The 16,512-nt window shown below is 42.6% G+C and overlaps 2 protein-coding genes across 2 annotated transcripts; both read left to right on the top strand.

The window, feature by feature from the left end:
* Positions 1-11,973: 11,973 nt before the first annotated feature.
* LOC149015846 (uncharacterized) lies at positions 11,974-13,065 on the top strand. The gene has a single exon (XM_089156611.1). It carries the CDS (start codon positions 11,974-11,976, stop codon positions 13,063-13,065), a length of 1,092 nt encoding a protein of 363 aa, XP_089012737.1.
* A 2,064-nt stretch (positions 13,066-15,129) lies between these two features.
* LOC149015845 (uncharacterized) lies at positions 15,130-16,265 on the top strand. The gene is made up of 2 exons (XM_089156609.1): positions 15,130-15,541; positions 16,006-16,265. The coding sequence occupies exons 1-2, from the start codon at positions 15,130-15,132 to the stop codon at positions 16,263-16,265; spliced, it is 672 nt and encodes a 223-aa protein (XP_089012735.1).
* The last annotated feature ends 247 nt before the right edge of the window (positions 16,266-16,512 follow it).

Here is a 16,512-nt window from a genome sequence, read left to right as displayed (position 1 = left end):
AAGAAAACTTGGAGAGAAGAAGCTGATGGATCACGGGAGGTGGCCATAGATTCGGGCCTCAAGGCACTCTGGGCAGAAGGGGTGGCAAAATCAGAAGCAGCAGAAGACTCGGGAACATCCCGATGTTCCTCATCCCGGGACTCAACATTAGGAACTTCATGAACTTGAGCCTGAGCAACTTGAACCCGAGCGGCTGGATATTCCCTATCCTTACGATTCATCTCCCTTATCTCCTCAAGAATCCTAGGATCATCATCAAGAGGACTATCACTAGAAGAACGAGAGCTTTCATCATCCGAGGACTACTCATGAAGGTCCTTCAGGCAATCCCCAATCAAGTTAAACCTCCTAGTCTGATCGCTATCACCTTCACTCGCATATCCTTCAGCCCGACGACGCTTCTTTTCCAATAGATTGGGACGGGAACCTTAGGCTGATGCCTATAGCCTCTCAAACTCACTCTAGGCTTCTTCGGAGCCATGAAGGAAAGAAAGTAACTTACTGCTTGAAGAATTGAAGGATCTCGAGAGCTTAGTTGAGAGCAATTCTTAGTCGAGAGCAAAGGAAACTGTAGATCAAAACAAAGAAGAAAAGGTCCTATTTATACTGCCGAAAGAAGAGTTACACTTCCTGATCAAACGGTTACGGTGTTTCACAATCGACGGTTCAGGAAGAGAGATGATGTAACTCCCTGAGGCAATCATTATGACTCTAGGTGTAGCCGTTTGACGTGGCAAGGCTAGACTGGATGAGGACTTCGAGGAAAACCATTACGAAAACGGCTAGTCACTTCATGACAGGCATTTAGTGTGCCCGACGGCAAAAATCTCTTATTCTCCTGAATAAAGTAGCTAGAACAACATTTGGGAAAAGATGTTTTGGACTTAACAATTGGAATTGTCTCCAATTCATACAAACTCGGGCATATACAGACCCTCTCCTTGGTTGGGACGAACGATGAGACAACATATGATTGCCAAACATAAACAGATACATCTCTCACTCTTAACCTAACTTTCTCTACATTACATATAACTGTCCTCGGGACAATCACCGACGGCTCCCTCGATCATGGATAACCAATACTCTCTCAAAAACTTGGTAAATGGTGAAGTGGTATTGTATGAAGAGGATGCATTAAGAATAGGAGTCGGGAAAGGTAAATGCACCCGACAGCTTAACTTCCTTGCTACCCAACACGTTGTAAACAACGATCGGGATAGGGGGCTTATGATACAGAAGTTTCCTACCTAACTGGGTCAGACTCGGCTAGGGCTCCACACACTCAGTCGGGATAAGAGCCGACTGACTTGATCAAGGCGCGATGTACTCAACTAATATAGCAACCATTCTCAATGAGGAAAGTCAACTCCATCACTGATTGAGCGGGATCGACGACAGGAATGCATGATCTCAGGAAAGACAATAGCCACTGTTGGGTAGACTTACCAAATACATAAAAGGTAACATTAACGGTATAAGAAGAGGGACATACCCCTCCAGTAAGCATCCAATACATTCTGAGCATCGTCTTGTGTAATCCTGGCACAAGATCTTAGATTGTTCACTGTCTGACTTAGCCATCGGAGGCGGTTGCCCGATACTCTAGCCGGCCCGCGTCTAACTCTTTTTGCAGGACTCATTGTCTTCAGCTTGAAGGGGGCTCAGTTGGGTGCAGCATCAACTTAATTGATACACATCAGTTACGAGTGATTCCGAGGGCGATGGAGGATGATATCTAGGAGGGGGAGGCAAGAAAGTGGGGGTGGCGGTCGCCAGAGGGGAGGGGTGTGGTGGTTTTTGGCGAGTGATGGGTGGTTTTCGGCAAGGTGTAGGAAGAACATGGTTGAAGGGAGAATCCCTTCACCCTAAGGTTGGGTAGTGTGAGTGAGAGGGATGGGGGTTTTATGGTCATTACACCTCATTAAGGGCAAAATTTTCATTCTACTTTCAAATTTTGAACTCACTAACAGAATTAGGGTTAACAACTACAGTGGGTAACGAGTAATATTGGTTTTTGTTGAAAGTGGGTCACCGGTAATTTTTTTCATTTAAGAGGGGATACCAGTGTTTCACCCCCACCCCCACCCCCACCCCCCCTTTAAGATGGCCACTAGTAAAAAACTCATTTCATTATAAGGCAATCTTGAGTTGTTATGTTTTGATGCATGTGGCTTAATGGCTATACCTTGATCCTACAAATGATGTTCTAGGAAATAATTCTTTGATGATGATATAAAACTGAATGAATGAAAACACTAACAGCTTTACCAAAAAAGAATCAAAATACTTATAGTCTTCATCTATTCGTAAGCCCTTTAATCTCATCTCCGATGAGCAAAACTACTCTCAACTCCCCCTTTCCTTTCTATAGTTTTTGTTCCTTCCCCATAGTTCTCCCTATTTACAGTTAGCTTGACCTCCCATACTCCTTATACCCTATCATATCGTCCCTAGAACCCCTATATCATGGCCTCTTCCTCCCATTTGATCAGACTATCTACTTACTCTAATGAAGGCACACTGGTAATTGATGGTGTCACGCCCTCCCAGCCGGTACCCTATCTGGCATACCCGAGAGTGTGATCCACAGCCCGAAGATCAGGTATCGAGTGATCAACCTCCCACATAAACAATAACATAATCATGAACAATCATAACATGAGTGCGGAAGATAAATCATAGATTCAATAAAGAAAGAATGAATCATAACTGAATTAGAATAATAGATATAATCAGAGTATCAAACAGATAAGTAAAGTGAAGCAAAAATCCCACTTTACATCCAGCGGAAAAGTAGCTCTAAAAGAATAAACTAGACAAAACCTAATCCCAGTAACAAGTACATTGGGTAACTAAATTGTTCTCCACTTTATAGACAACATCCTTGTAAGTGTAAATCTCATAAATAGCACAAGGACGCTTCCACTCAATGGTCGGACTAAGCATCGTACGGAGCATAACCACTCGCGGGATCTTCGAGTAATTGTGGTAACCGCAATCACCTTCCCGGAGATATGCCTCTTCGCCTTGCGCTTCTTCATAGGGACCGTCATAGTACTCGAAGACTGCAGGATAGTCTAACAACATTGTACAATAAAGGAATGAGTTTCAAAGAAACTCGGTAAAGGCGATTAAAATCCATAATAACATAAATGGCGAATTCGAGAACAAACATAAATGCAATATGATATGAGACAAACAATGAATGAATGAATCTAACTCTATGTATGCTGGTCTCTATTGGCAGACATGCTTTAAGCCATAGCACCGTACTTCTTTAGGAAAGTCCACTCACATCCTCAACCATTTAAGATATCTTGGATTCTCTCACGGATCATTTCACCGGTCTTGAGCAGCCGTTTGGTAATGGGTCCTTCATCCCTCAGGACAAACCTTGGCAGGGGGTTAAGTCAACACACTCTCTCACAACCATTTGGTATAAGTACTGGCGCATGTCGGGGGTAAAACCTAGCCAAATGCAAGTCTTCTACTTAGTTACATCAAGTCGGATCCAGATACTTCCATTCCTCCGTCCACGATCCTTTCTAGTATCCTTCACACTAGAGTCGGCGTATCCTATGGCACCAACCAACTCGGACTACGGACTCATCAACCCTATTGATCATCCACATATGGTAAACGGGAAGCTCTCACGTCCTCTCACGGGTTGGTTACCGGTCTTAAGCGCCCGTGAGCCCAAGAACCCTACCAATAAATGGCCCCCACAATGTGATTCCTGTCCTCTCACGGGTTGGTTACCGGTCTTGAGCGCCCATGAATCCCCATTGCTACCACGGGTCGTTCGGTCTCAATACCCCTCCGATTAGGGTCTGACATAACAGGACATCCTAGCCAAACACTACTAGACAATCCTAGATATGTCATCCAACAGTTTAGGAAGGTGTCCAGAGGGCATCTCCGGAAACATCCCATAATATTCCCGTAGTAGTCCAAGGACAGAAGTGTCGAAAGGACACCTCTCCTTTCCAAACCATACATAAGCATACACATGCATCAATTCATATCATCACATATATGGTAACTTCATATATGGAAAGAAATCAGTAATTACAATCACTTGTATAACATCGGTAAGTAAATCATACATGAATCAATTTAATATGAATAAGTAATGCTACTGTAATCAAAGTTATGCAACAGTAGTATATCATTGTAAGAATCTAATTTAGGAAACATATTAATGATATTCAAATATAGAAACTATATTCATGCTATCTATGTAATTAAGGAAATAACCATCCTTACCTTTTATAACTCGCAAGGAATCCTAAGAAATCAAGTAAGATCTTGGCAAACTTGAGAAGAAGGTCCTAAACAAGTATATACAACATATTAGGAAAGATCCCTAACAGCAAAGATATCAAAACATCCGAAACAGACCAAATCTGGAGTTGCTTGTACTCATTGGTCGAGTGGATTGGTCGAGTGGTCCGGTCGACCAATCGAGTCGACCAATGACAACGATAGCCTATAAAATCAGAGTTTTAAGATATGAAATCCGAATTTGGTGGTTCAAAAGGATACTAATCAAGGGGTGGACTACATCAGTAGTATTCTAACATATAGGGGACCTCAAAACACTAATCAAATCAAGGTATCAAGATCCAAATTAGGAAACAAAAAGTTACCATAATTAACTCCAACATGGATCTTGATGAATTTGAAATAGAAAACAAAGACAAGAACAATAGGAGGATGGATCATTGCTTTCGGTAATGAAAACATGAAAACATACATAGATCTTCATGGAATAAGGCTTAGAAGCATAAATCTAAATAAGGAAATAAAACCTACCATATATGTAACTATCATGCATCATGAAGAACACATAGTATGGTAGAAGAGAACATCTAGAAATCTATAGATTATGGATCATGGAAAGAAACACAGTAATTACTACTAACATGATCAACAAAAGAAGATCCAAAAAGATCAAAATTCAGATTAGAAGTTTAACAGAGATTAAATCATGGTTTGATCATGAATCCTTCAAAAGCTTGCAATGATCATGGTTAAGATCATTGTTCTAGCCTTAAATCCTTAGGATGATCATGAGAACATGTTCAGAGATGTTTGCAACAGAGAATGCAGCATCTCTTCTACTGTCTCAACTCAAAAAGGAAAGAAAAACAAAGATGGAGGAGAAGAAGAGAGAGTAGACATACCTTTTGATGCAAAAAGAAGAGTTCCGACGAAGATCCGTCAAGAAAACACCAAGGATGCAAGAGAGATGACTTGCAGAGGTCTTTGGTTCGTTCCAGAGGGTTTGGAGGCAGCAAATACGAAGTGGACTCGAGATTGGACTTAAATAGAGCAAGAACAACCTAATTGCCAAAGACAGCACTCATTGGTCGAGTGGATTGGTCGATCGGCCCATCGACCAATCGATCGACCAATGCTGACCAACAAGACCAAAACAGGGGAATTGAAGGTCCAGATCAAATCCAATCCTAAAGGGGTTTTGCACACAAGTCAAGTGACTTACCTAATAGGTAGAAATGCCTTCAAACCAAGATAGAGAGCACTCCAAGTCCATCAACTAATTAGATCTTCATCAGGATTCAGTTTCCATAAATAGAACCTCATCATCAACTTTCATGGATTCAAAGCCAGACACCAAGTCCTCTACTGGGATGGCCCAAAGCTGACTTCTTACTTTACTTCGGGTCATCGGACCTACAAATAACAAGGTTTCCGGGTCAAGGTTAGGGCTGGGTTTTACAGATGGAGAGATGGAAACTCCAATTAGCTTCACACCAGAAAATATCTTGGTGGGAAGAATACTCGAACGCAAGCGTTATTGCTCCCGAGCTATCACAAAAGGCTTTTTTAAGGGACTAAACACCACGGTGAAGGTAGAGGTTATTCCACATTTTGATCCACATACATTCTTATTCTAATTCACCATCCCATGGACTAAAGAACGTGGTTCAAGATGGTCCTTGGACCATTGTTAGAAACCTAATAATGATGGAGAAGTGGAACTCAAAAGGTGTATGGAAGTTTGACATGATAAATATTTGGTTACAACTACATGGGTTACCCAAGGATTTAGCAACACCACAAATGGCAATCCAGGTAGCAAAGAAACTCGGATAGCTGATAAAAGATTTGATGATCAGTGGTTTTTCTTTTCAATGAGCAAGTTTAATACCCTTATGTGCACATTGCCATGAAGATTCAGCAAAACTCAAGACACGCATTATTGTGCATCATAGAAATGGAAATAGTCCGGTGGTGAAGATTCGTATGAACGATTGCCAATATATATGTGTACTATGGTTCAATAGGGCATGAAGACAATAGATATGAGTGGATGTTTGAAGAAAAAACAAATCATAAGAGTGTGCATAGTTCTGACAAATATGAAATATGTGAAGAGTTCAATGTAGTCAAGTTTGGTGTAGAACTACGAGGCAATCCTCCCTCTGCTAGACTAGTGGAAACGGTGGCAGTATAATCTCATATTACTAAAGTTGGGGAAGATGGAGGTAGAAGATAGGCTCTGACAACTCCTTACTAAATTCTGCCACATAAAAATCCTTTATTAGTAGATCCTGCTCCTCAACCATCCCAACAAAGTACATCCTTTACTTTAGCTTCTCTTCTTCAACAATATCACCTATGCTACCCACAATAAATCAACCCCCGATTTCTGTACCCGACAACTAGATCTTGCCACAAACTCTCCCCAGCCAACACCTATCAACTTTAAACAAACACCCACCAACATAGTTCCCAACTTTGCTTATTATTCCCCCTGTCCCTTTTTCCATTACTTTATGCCCACGTCACCATCTTGTGACTTCCACACCATATATAACTCATACCAATTCTTTCTTTTCCCACTACAATCCTTCACACAACCCAGTTCCCCTAATACCACCAAATTGCCTCTCATAACCAACTACCTTTACAAGTCTTCTCATTTTTCCCACACCACTGATGCAAAGACCTAAAATCACCAATACAGAAATCCAAATTCACCCACAACTACCAGGGTATCAAATATCCCAACCCCCCATAGCCCTTCCAACGTGGAACTTGGTCAACCCAAACCACGACATCTTCCCAATTCTTAAACCCATTTGGCCCTAGGGAATTCTCAAGCCATAAGAGGGCGAAAGGAACTCTTACCAATGACACCCACAACCCAACTCAACAACTCAACCAAAGTACCCCAAACAAACCGATATTTCCCCTACCAACACCGCAGACCAACCCAAGCCATCCCTAACTTCCCCAATGGAATAGGATGCATACCTGCATTTTTTTAATGTAATGGCCCATGGAACACCAATGCTTACAGTTCCATTAGATGCATTTAGGGTGGTGAGTTGGAATACCCAAGGAGCTAGAGTACCTTTTACCAAAAATGCTTTTGAAAAAATTGGTTATATAGGGGAAACTAGAATCTATTATTACCAATGGAGACTAAGAATTCAAAACAGAAAATACAGAGACTTGGGGATTGTGTTAAAATGGATAGATCTTTTCATATTCCATTGAATGGGATAGTGGGAGGATTATCAACTTTTTGGAAGTAGCACATTGAAGTGGAGATTATTTCAGTTGATCACAGACTATTGATACAAGGGTGATAGTACTCTCTATTCGTTTCTTCTTCACAACTTTCATTTATGATGATCTAATAAAATCAAAGAGGCAAGTTGTATGGATACATTAGAAAATATTGGAAGAAACAGACAAAGCGAATGGCTATACATTGGAGATTTTAACAAATACCTATGGTGGAAGGTGAAGAGTGGAGGGAAATTGGGTTCATCTATGGATGGCACCAATTTTAGGGCCATGGTGAAAAACAGTGGTTTGCTCGATGTGGGGTTTAGGGGGGCTATCCACACTTGGACAAATAAAAAAAAATGAGAGACACAATTAGCATCCGATTGGATCGAGCATTATGCAATACCAATTGGAGAACAACTTTCCCTGAGGCAACTTTTTGGTGAAGGTAGCTCTTGTCTCAAAGCATGCACCCATTGTTTTTTACCCGATGGGAGGATACACACCAGGCTTGGATCCTGTAGGTTTGAAAGTGTATGGTTTTTCCACCCTGAATATAAGGAGCTAATAAAAGAAATTGGAGTAAACAAAGGAGGGGTTAATAGCTTCTCAAATTTATCACAAAATAAAAGAGTCTCAGGTTCGATTTAAGCACTTGAATAAAACAAATTTTTGGTAAGATCTAAACTAACATAGAAAGACTGGCAAATAAACCAGAAACATTGCAAAAGCAATATGAGGAGTTCTTTTCACAATAGAGAGTGAATTTACTATCTGAGTTGCTGGTTGAGGAGTTGTCAAAGAAGAGAAATTTTGGCTGTGAAAATCAAGAATTAAATGGTTGATCAAGGGGATAGCAAGACAACATTTTTCCGTGCTAGTACCTTACAGAAGAGGCAGTTAAACAAAATTTGAATATTAATAAGCCTAATGGTGCATGGATGACAAATCCTAAGAAGACAATAGATATCCTTACATCCCACTTCTTAGAAGCCTTTAAGTTTGAACTAGTTGACCAACCCTCCCTTGATTACCTTCTCACTATCACTACACCTTCTGTTTCGAAAGAGATGAACACTCCTCTTATGTGAACATCCAACTATGGAGAAGATTAAATTAGCCCTATTTTCTATGGGACCACTCAAAGACCCTGGGCCAAATGGCCACTCCCCCCCCCCCCCCAACTATTTGTTTTCAGAAATTATGGAATTGTATTAGCTTTGATCTGATCAAGTTTCTTAATGAAGTGTTTTTTAGGTTATATGGATCCCTCACTATTATATATTGTTTGATCCCAAAGATCTCATTTCTAGATGCACCAGATAAATTTAGGACCATCATCCCTAGTGGAGTTACAATGAAGGTGGTGTTCAAGATTATTGCCCTCAGACTACAACTTTTCCTATGTGGATCATTAGCCCTCATCAATCAGCCTTCGTCTCTTCCAAACTAATTTCTAATAGCATCTTCATGTCTCATAAGATCTTCTGTTACATCAAGAAGCGAAAGAAAAGAAGAAATTGGTTGAACTCAAACTGGACATGAAGAAAGCACAAATTATAATGGTCTTTTATTCGAGTTGTTTTTACTAGGTTGGGATTTAGTCAACAATGGATTAATTTGGCTATGAATTGCATCTCATCTCTTATATCAGTTGTTGATCAATGGCAACATTCATAGTCCAATCACACCATCTAGAAGATTTCGACAAGGAGACCTTCTTTCTCCAACCTTATTTACTCTATGTACATAGGCAATAAGCTCCTTGATTAGACATGAAGAACGAGGTGAGAGAGTCAAAGGCATCAATGTTAAAAAATAGCTCCCCCCCCTCCCCCGGCCCTCAAAAAAAAAAACTTCCACTTGTAATTTGTAGATGATACATAGATATTCTCATAATTGAAAGTAGAGGCCATCAATAACCTTAAAGCTTTGTCGGACTTGTACTATAGCAATAGTGGCCATTCCATAAATCTACATAAATCCAACTTGGTATTAAGCTTTAATACCTAACCCAAATTTAAGAGATGATTTTCTAGAATCCTAAGATCTCTTATGCCTCCAAGCCCACCAAGTACTTAGGCTTGCCCTTGGATATTGGTATCCCAAAGACCTCTACATTTGGGGGTTTGAAAGAGAAGGTTTCTTCAATAATTGATAGATGTAAATATAGACTTCTCTCCCATGTGGGAAAGAGAGAATGTTGAAATTTGTGGCCTTTCCTTTGCCTTAGTATGTTGGCTCACATTTCAAAATCCCACAAACCATTCATGATGGTATCAGGAGGTTCTCAACAAACTTATATTGGTGTGAAGGAGGAAAAGGAAGATGCATTGAGTGAGGTGGGATAGACTTTCTATGGATAGGCTTTCTATGCCAAAGGAAATGGTGGCTTGGGCTTTAGAGGATCAGGAAAATAAAATTTGGCCTATTGACTAAAGTTGCACATAGATTGTGGAAGGAGCCAAATACATTTTGGTCTAGGTTCACCAAGGAAATTTATTCCCTTATTGTTCATTTTTGGATGCACACCTTGTCCAACAACCTTCATGGCCTTAAAGAGGCATTATGGAAGGCAAGAGAATTTTACTTGAAAATCTTGTATGGCAAGTGGAGAGGGGAAATCATATCTGCATTTGGGAGGATAAATGGATTCCCACCCTACCCGAATTATAGTGAAACACCCTAGGCCCCTAGGGCTGTGACTTTGACCTTGTGGAACAACTCATTGATGTTCAAGTTAGAGTTTAGATGGAAGAGTTTTCGAGGAAGTTTTTTCAATCCAGAAGACAGCAAATATAAGAAGAAAAAAAAATACAGCTTAGGTTACTTCCAAGAGAAGAGTTCTTGAGATGGAGGCTGATACGGAAGTTGTATACCTAATCGGGATATGACCCGAACGGGCCCCCACATCCGGTTGGCACTTGTCTCATCAACCATCGGGTTATACCCGGATAAGGCTTCGCATGTTATCGGGATGTAGCCGACTGAATTGACCATGGTACAATGAATACCCAACTAATATGGTAACCATTCTCTCTTAAGAAAGTTAACTCCCATCGACTAATGGCAGGAAGACGTGATCTCAGGAGATTTGACGACCCCTGTCGGATAGACTTACCATACACATATAAGGTAAGTTGATCAATATAAGATAAGAGACACACCTCTCTGGTAAGCATCCAATACACTCTTGAGTATAATCTTGTGTAGCTTTTGCACGAGACCTCATTCTATTCATTGTCTGACTTTGCCATTGGAGGTGGCTGCCCGGCACACGAGCCGGCCCGCATCTAACCTTTCTTGCAGGACTCATCATCCCGGATATGAGAGGAGGCTCAGTCAGATCCAGAAGTTTAATTGAGACGCATCAATTTGGCCCCGTCTGTGGGAACGACAAAGTACTGAAGTCATGGTAAGACGAGTTAACGGACCTTCCCGACAGGAAAACACCGGGGATGATCGAACAATCCTCGAGGAGGGGGTTGACCCTTCAACCCGAGTGGAGCAAGAGCCACTCCAGGACAACCTGGTTCTGGAGGACCCGAACGGCGAAGGAACATCCAAGGGTCCTCAAGGTCACACTAATGTGGCAGAAGTGGATGAAATAAGAAAAGGCATGCTCGAGATGCAAGGAGTGTTGCGTAACTTGGTACACCAAATCGGAGTCGAGCAAGGTCCAAGACGTAATACCTAGGCGGGAAGGTTGTTGAAAGCCTTCCAAACGATACGAGGCTCCCAACAAGCAAGGCGTATCCCGAGAGTAAGGCAAACCCAGGAAACAAGGGAAGCCCGACAAGATTGGGACAAACGCCAAACGACTCCCAGCGGGACCAGAATCAGTGCCTTGGATCGTATTTCGGTACCATCTAAGACAGGATCCCTGCCCCAAAGGAGTCGTCGGGAAGAGATTGAGGATCAGGGAGAAAGACAACCTCAGCCTTCACGTTTGAGAGTATCCGCGTCCTGGGCACATTCCGGATGAGAGGAGGCGACTACCCACCATTGGAGGGAGGAGCCTGTTGAATCTGATGAAGATGTAGCTAGGCAAAATCGGCTCCGAAGGCGAGTAGCGGAGGTTGAGCGAAAACTGGAGGATCGAGACCGTGATGAGGATCTAGACGTGGTTGACCGAGAACCTTTCTCGGATGAGATTATGAACATGCCTCTTCCTAGAAATTTCATCATGCCTACATTCACCCTGTTCAAAGGAAAGACGAATCCAAAGGAGCATATAAGTTACTTCAAGTCAGTAATGACTATGCTTAGTTGGGAGGACGAATTGCTCTGCAGAACGTTCCTGGCTTCACTCAAAGGACTTGCCATTAAGTGGTTCAGCAGCTTGCAACCAGGGCCATTAACAACTTCTGAGAGCTTGCTCGGAAGTTCATTGCCCGATTTCGAAGCGCAATCGGGAGTAAGAAGATGTCCGATAGCCTTTTTGTCATACGGCAAGGAAGAAGCGAGTCTATTTGGGATTACCTGAAACGATTCGACGAAGTTGCCATTGAGACCGAAGATCTTTATGATCAAGTGGCATACAATGCACTTTGGAGCGACATCACTCATCAAAGACTTCTGGAAATCTTACTAACAGATAAACCCAAAACGTACGGAACACTATTACGTAAATGTCAGAAGCAAGCCAGCGAAGTGATAAACGCTCAGGTAAAGGCCGATCAGGACAAAAGATCTGATCGGGATGCAGATAAGAGTTCCCCGAATGATAGAAATCAGGGATCGAAAAGCAAGTGGAAACGTGATCAAGGGCGAGTGAATTATACTCCTCTTAATGCAAAACCATCTGAGATCTTAATGAATATTCAGGACAAGAAGGCTTTGAGGTGGCTTGGTAAGTTGCGTTCTCTACCCGAGGATCGAGACATGACAAAATACTGTCGTTTCCACAAAGACTATGGCCACTACACGGATAGCTACCGAATTCTGAAATCAGATTTCGAGAAATTAATCCAGCAGGTAAACTTGGTCCAGTATGTAAGGGAATCGGGAAAGTCCTGTACAGATTCGCTAGAATCAAAAAAGAGAGCCCGATCACCTAGCCCGAGAGAAGTCGTTAAAAAGGCTGACAAGGGAAAGGAGAAAGTAGATCGGGAAGAAACACCAGTCTACGTGATCATGGGAGGCCCGACTGTAGAATCAATCCGCAAGGTGAAGCTAAAAGCCTGGTTCGTGGGAGCTGTCCACTTACCCAAAAAGAGAGCAAATCCGGCATGCCCAGAACCAATAACCTTTACGGATGAGGATTTGAACAGGGTTGTAGCACCACATGATGATGCAATAATCATCAAGGTCAAAATAGCTAATCGGGAGGTTCACCGAGTTCTGGTTGACACAGGGTCATCTGTTGACTTGATCTCATACGAGGCCTTCAAAAGGTTGAAACTGGCTGATGATTTACTAACCCCTTCATCAACTCCATTATATGGTTTTGCAGGATCTTCAGCAGTGGCAGAAGGAACGATCCATTTGGATCTCAAGATTGGGAAGTCACCCTGAGACACACAAGTTCTCGTTAACTTCATGGTGGTAAAAGACTTGTCAGCATACAATGTGATCCTGGGACGACCAACACTCAATGCACTTGAGGCAGTGGTATCCCCTCGACACATGAAGCTAAAATTCCCGACTGACGTAGGGGTTGGCGAATGTTGCTCGGACCAGTCAACCTCCCGGCAATGCTACACCAACTACCTGAAGGAAAAATGAAGGCCCGAGAGTTCAAGAACCACTCTGACTATTAAAGTTCGAGACGATCGAGACGAAGGAAACATGCAAAGAGCAGAACCAGTAGAAAAGCTGGAAAGAATACAACTTAGTCAGTCTCTACCCGAGAGAGGTACATTCATCGGGTCGGAGCAACCGGACGACTTCAAAAAAGAACTTACTCAGTTCTTGTACGATAATGCAAACATTTTTGCATGGTCAGCGAGCGACATGCCCGGGATAGACAAGAGGGTAGCAAAGCATAAACTTTGGATCAGGAAAGATGCTACCCCGGTCATCCAAAGGTGGAGAAACTTCGCAATAGAAAAACATGAAGCAATTAGAGTCGAGGTAGAAAAATTGGAGAAGTCGGGTTTCATAGAGCCGATTGAATGTCCAACCTAGCTGGCCAATGTTGTGATGGTCAAAAAGGCAAACGGGAAATGGAGAATGTGTACCGACTACACAGACTTGAATAAAGCATGCCCAAAGGATTGTTACCCCCTCCCGAGGATTGACCTCTTGATTGATGCAATTGCTGGGCATGAAGTCCTTAGCTTTATGGACGCCCATTCAGGATACAATCAGATCTTGATGAGTCGGGAGGACGAGAAGCATACCTCATTCATGACAGATCAGGAAAGTTACTACTACTGAGTAATGCCCTTCGGGTTAAAAAATGCAGGAGCCACTTATCAGAGAGCTGTCAACAAAATTTTCCAACAGCAGATCGGGAAAAACATGGAAGTCTACGTTGATGACATGCTCGTGAAGAGTCTGGTTCGGGCAAGACATTTGGCAGATCTAGAAGAAACATTTGACGCACTGAGAGCGTACCAAATGCGCCTAAACCCTGAAAAGTGTGCCTTCGGAGTTTCATCGGGAAAATTTCTCGGATTCATGGTTTCCCAAAGGGGAATTGAAGCCAACCTAGAGAAGATCCAGGCACTGATTGAGATGATACCACCTGTCACGGTGAAGGAGATCCAATGTTTAACAGGAAGGGTAGCCGCATTAAACCGGTTCATTTCCCGAGCCGGAGAAAAGTGCAATTCTTTCTTCAAGGCGTTGAAAACCACATCCAATTCGAGAGCAATTATTTGGACGGAGGAATGCCAGCAGGCATTTGAACAACTGAAAATATCACTCGGGACGACACCTGTCTTAGCCCGACCAGTAGCTGGGGAAACACCCTCAGTTTATCTTGCTATTTCACTACCTGCAGTCAGTGCCATACTGGTAAAAGGGGAAACAATCCAGAACTTGATCTACTATGTGAGTCATGTACTCATAGATGCTGAAACAAGGTACCCAAACATTGATAAGCAGGCTTTAGCGCTTCTTGTGGCATCACGAAAGCTAAGGCTTTATTTCCAAGCACACCCAATAATAGTCCCGACCAACTTCCCATTGAAGAAAATACTTCAAAGGCCTGATGTAGCTGGAAGGATGGTCAGATGGGCGGTGGAGCTTAGCGAATACCAGATTGAGTTTAAACTGAGGACAGCCATAAAAGCTCAGATATTGGCCGACTTCATTGTGGAAAGCACCCTGCCTCAAAATGAGAGTCAAGCAAATACTACTGAAACATCAAACTTGTGGATTCTACACGTTGATGGCTCGAGCAGTTCTTCAGGATCGGGAGCAGGCTTAACGCTCAACAGTCCTGAGGACTTCACCATAAGCTATGCTTTGAGATTTAATTTCCCGGCTTCAAATAATGAAGCTGAATATGAGGCTGTCATAGTAGGTTTGCAAGTGGCTTGAGCACTCAGGGTTCAGGAATTAGAAGTAAGAAGTGATTCCCAACTTGTTGTCAGTCAAATCAAGGGAGAGTACAGTGCGAAGGATGAGAGAATGGCCAAGTATTTGGCCAAGGTTGAACAGCTCCAAGTCTACTTTGATCGGGTAACTTACCGACAAATACCCAGGAAGGAGAATGAAAATGCAGATGAACTCTCCCGGCTATCTTTGGCAAATTACAAGAATTTAGACTCGGTAGTTTATATTGAAGAGTTAAGTAGCTCGAGTATACAGGAGATAGAAACTCTTGAGATCAGTAGCGAGCCCGATTGGACAACACCTTTGGTGCAATATCTTTGGGATAATATCCTCCCGACTGATCCAAAAGAAGCCAAAAGAATCAGAAACCAGGCGGCTCAGTTCACCATCATTAGGGACCAACTGTACAGAAGATCATTCACTGAACCTCTCTTAAGATGTGTTGGTCCTTCCCGAGCAAGCTATACTCTAGCAGAGATTCACGAAGGCATTTGAGGCGCGCACATAGGTGGAAAGGCTTTAGCACAAAAGGTGTTGCGCTCGGGCATATTCTGGCCAACCATGCAAAAAGATGCTATCAAGCATGTTTGCAAATGTGAACAATGCCAAAAGCACGCCAATGTTCCAAAGGTGCCAGCAGTTCCCATGATGCCCGTCTCCAGCCCGACACCATTCGCAATGTGGGGGATGGACCTAGTCGGAAAATTACCGAAGGCTTCGAGAAATCGGGAATACCTTGTGGTGGCTATAGATTACTTTACGAAGTGGGTCGAGGCTGAACCTTTGTCTTCCATCACAGAAAAGCAGATGGAAAAAAAAAATTCGAAGAAAAAGTCATTTACAGGTTCGGGATACCTCAAATCCTGGTAATAGACAATGGAAAACAATTCGAGGGAGCAGGATTCAAATCTTTTTGTAAAAGATATCACATTGAACATCGGTTCGCTTCAGTTGCTTACCCTCAGAGCAATGGACAGGAAGAGGTCACTAACAGAACACTTCTGGACGGGATCAAGAAAAGACTAGACGACAACCGGGCTCAATGGGTAGAGGAACTCCCGAGTGTTCTGTGGTCATACAGAACAACTGTGCGAACCCCAACTGGAGAAACCCCATTTTGCCTTGCATATGGAACAGAAGCCTTAGCTTCCATGGAAGTTTTGGCCGGGTCATTACGTTACGACATCTTTGATGAAAACCAAAATGACTAGAGCCTAAGGGAGAACTTAGACCTTTTGCAAGAAACCCAAACGAAGGCACAACAATGAAATCAGTTGTACCAAAAAAGAGTAGCTCAACACTACAACTCTAGGGTCAAAAGTCGAAGATATCGATCGGGAGATTTGGTGCTAAGACGAACTGGGGCTTCTGATCCAAAGAATCAGGCAAAGTTAACTCCAACGTGGGAAGGACCTTACCTTGTAGACAAAGAAACAAGGTTGGGAGCATACCGACTGA

This window comes from Hakea prostrata, chromosome 5 (genome assembly GCF_041222555.1).
Source record: "Hakea prostrata isolate BN-2017 chromosome 5, UWA_Hpros_2, whole genome shotgun sequence".
NCBI classification, from domain to species: Eukaryota; Viridiplantae; Streptophyta; class Magnoliopsida; order Proteales; family Proteaceae; genus Hakea; species Hakea prostrata.
The sequence above is the reverse complement of the archived record's forward strand: the minus strand, read 5'-3'. Positions and strand labels throughout refer to the sequence as shown.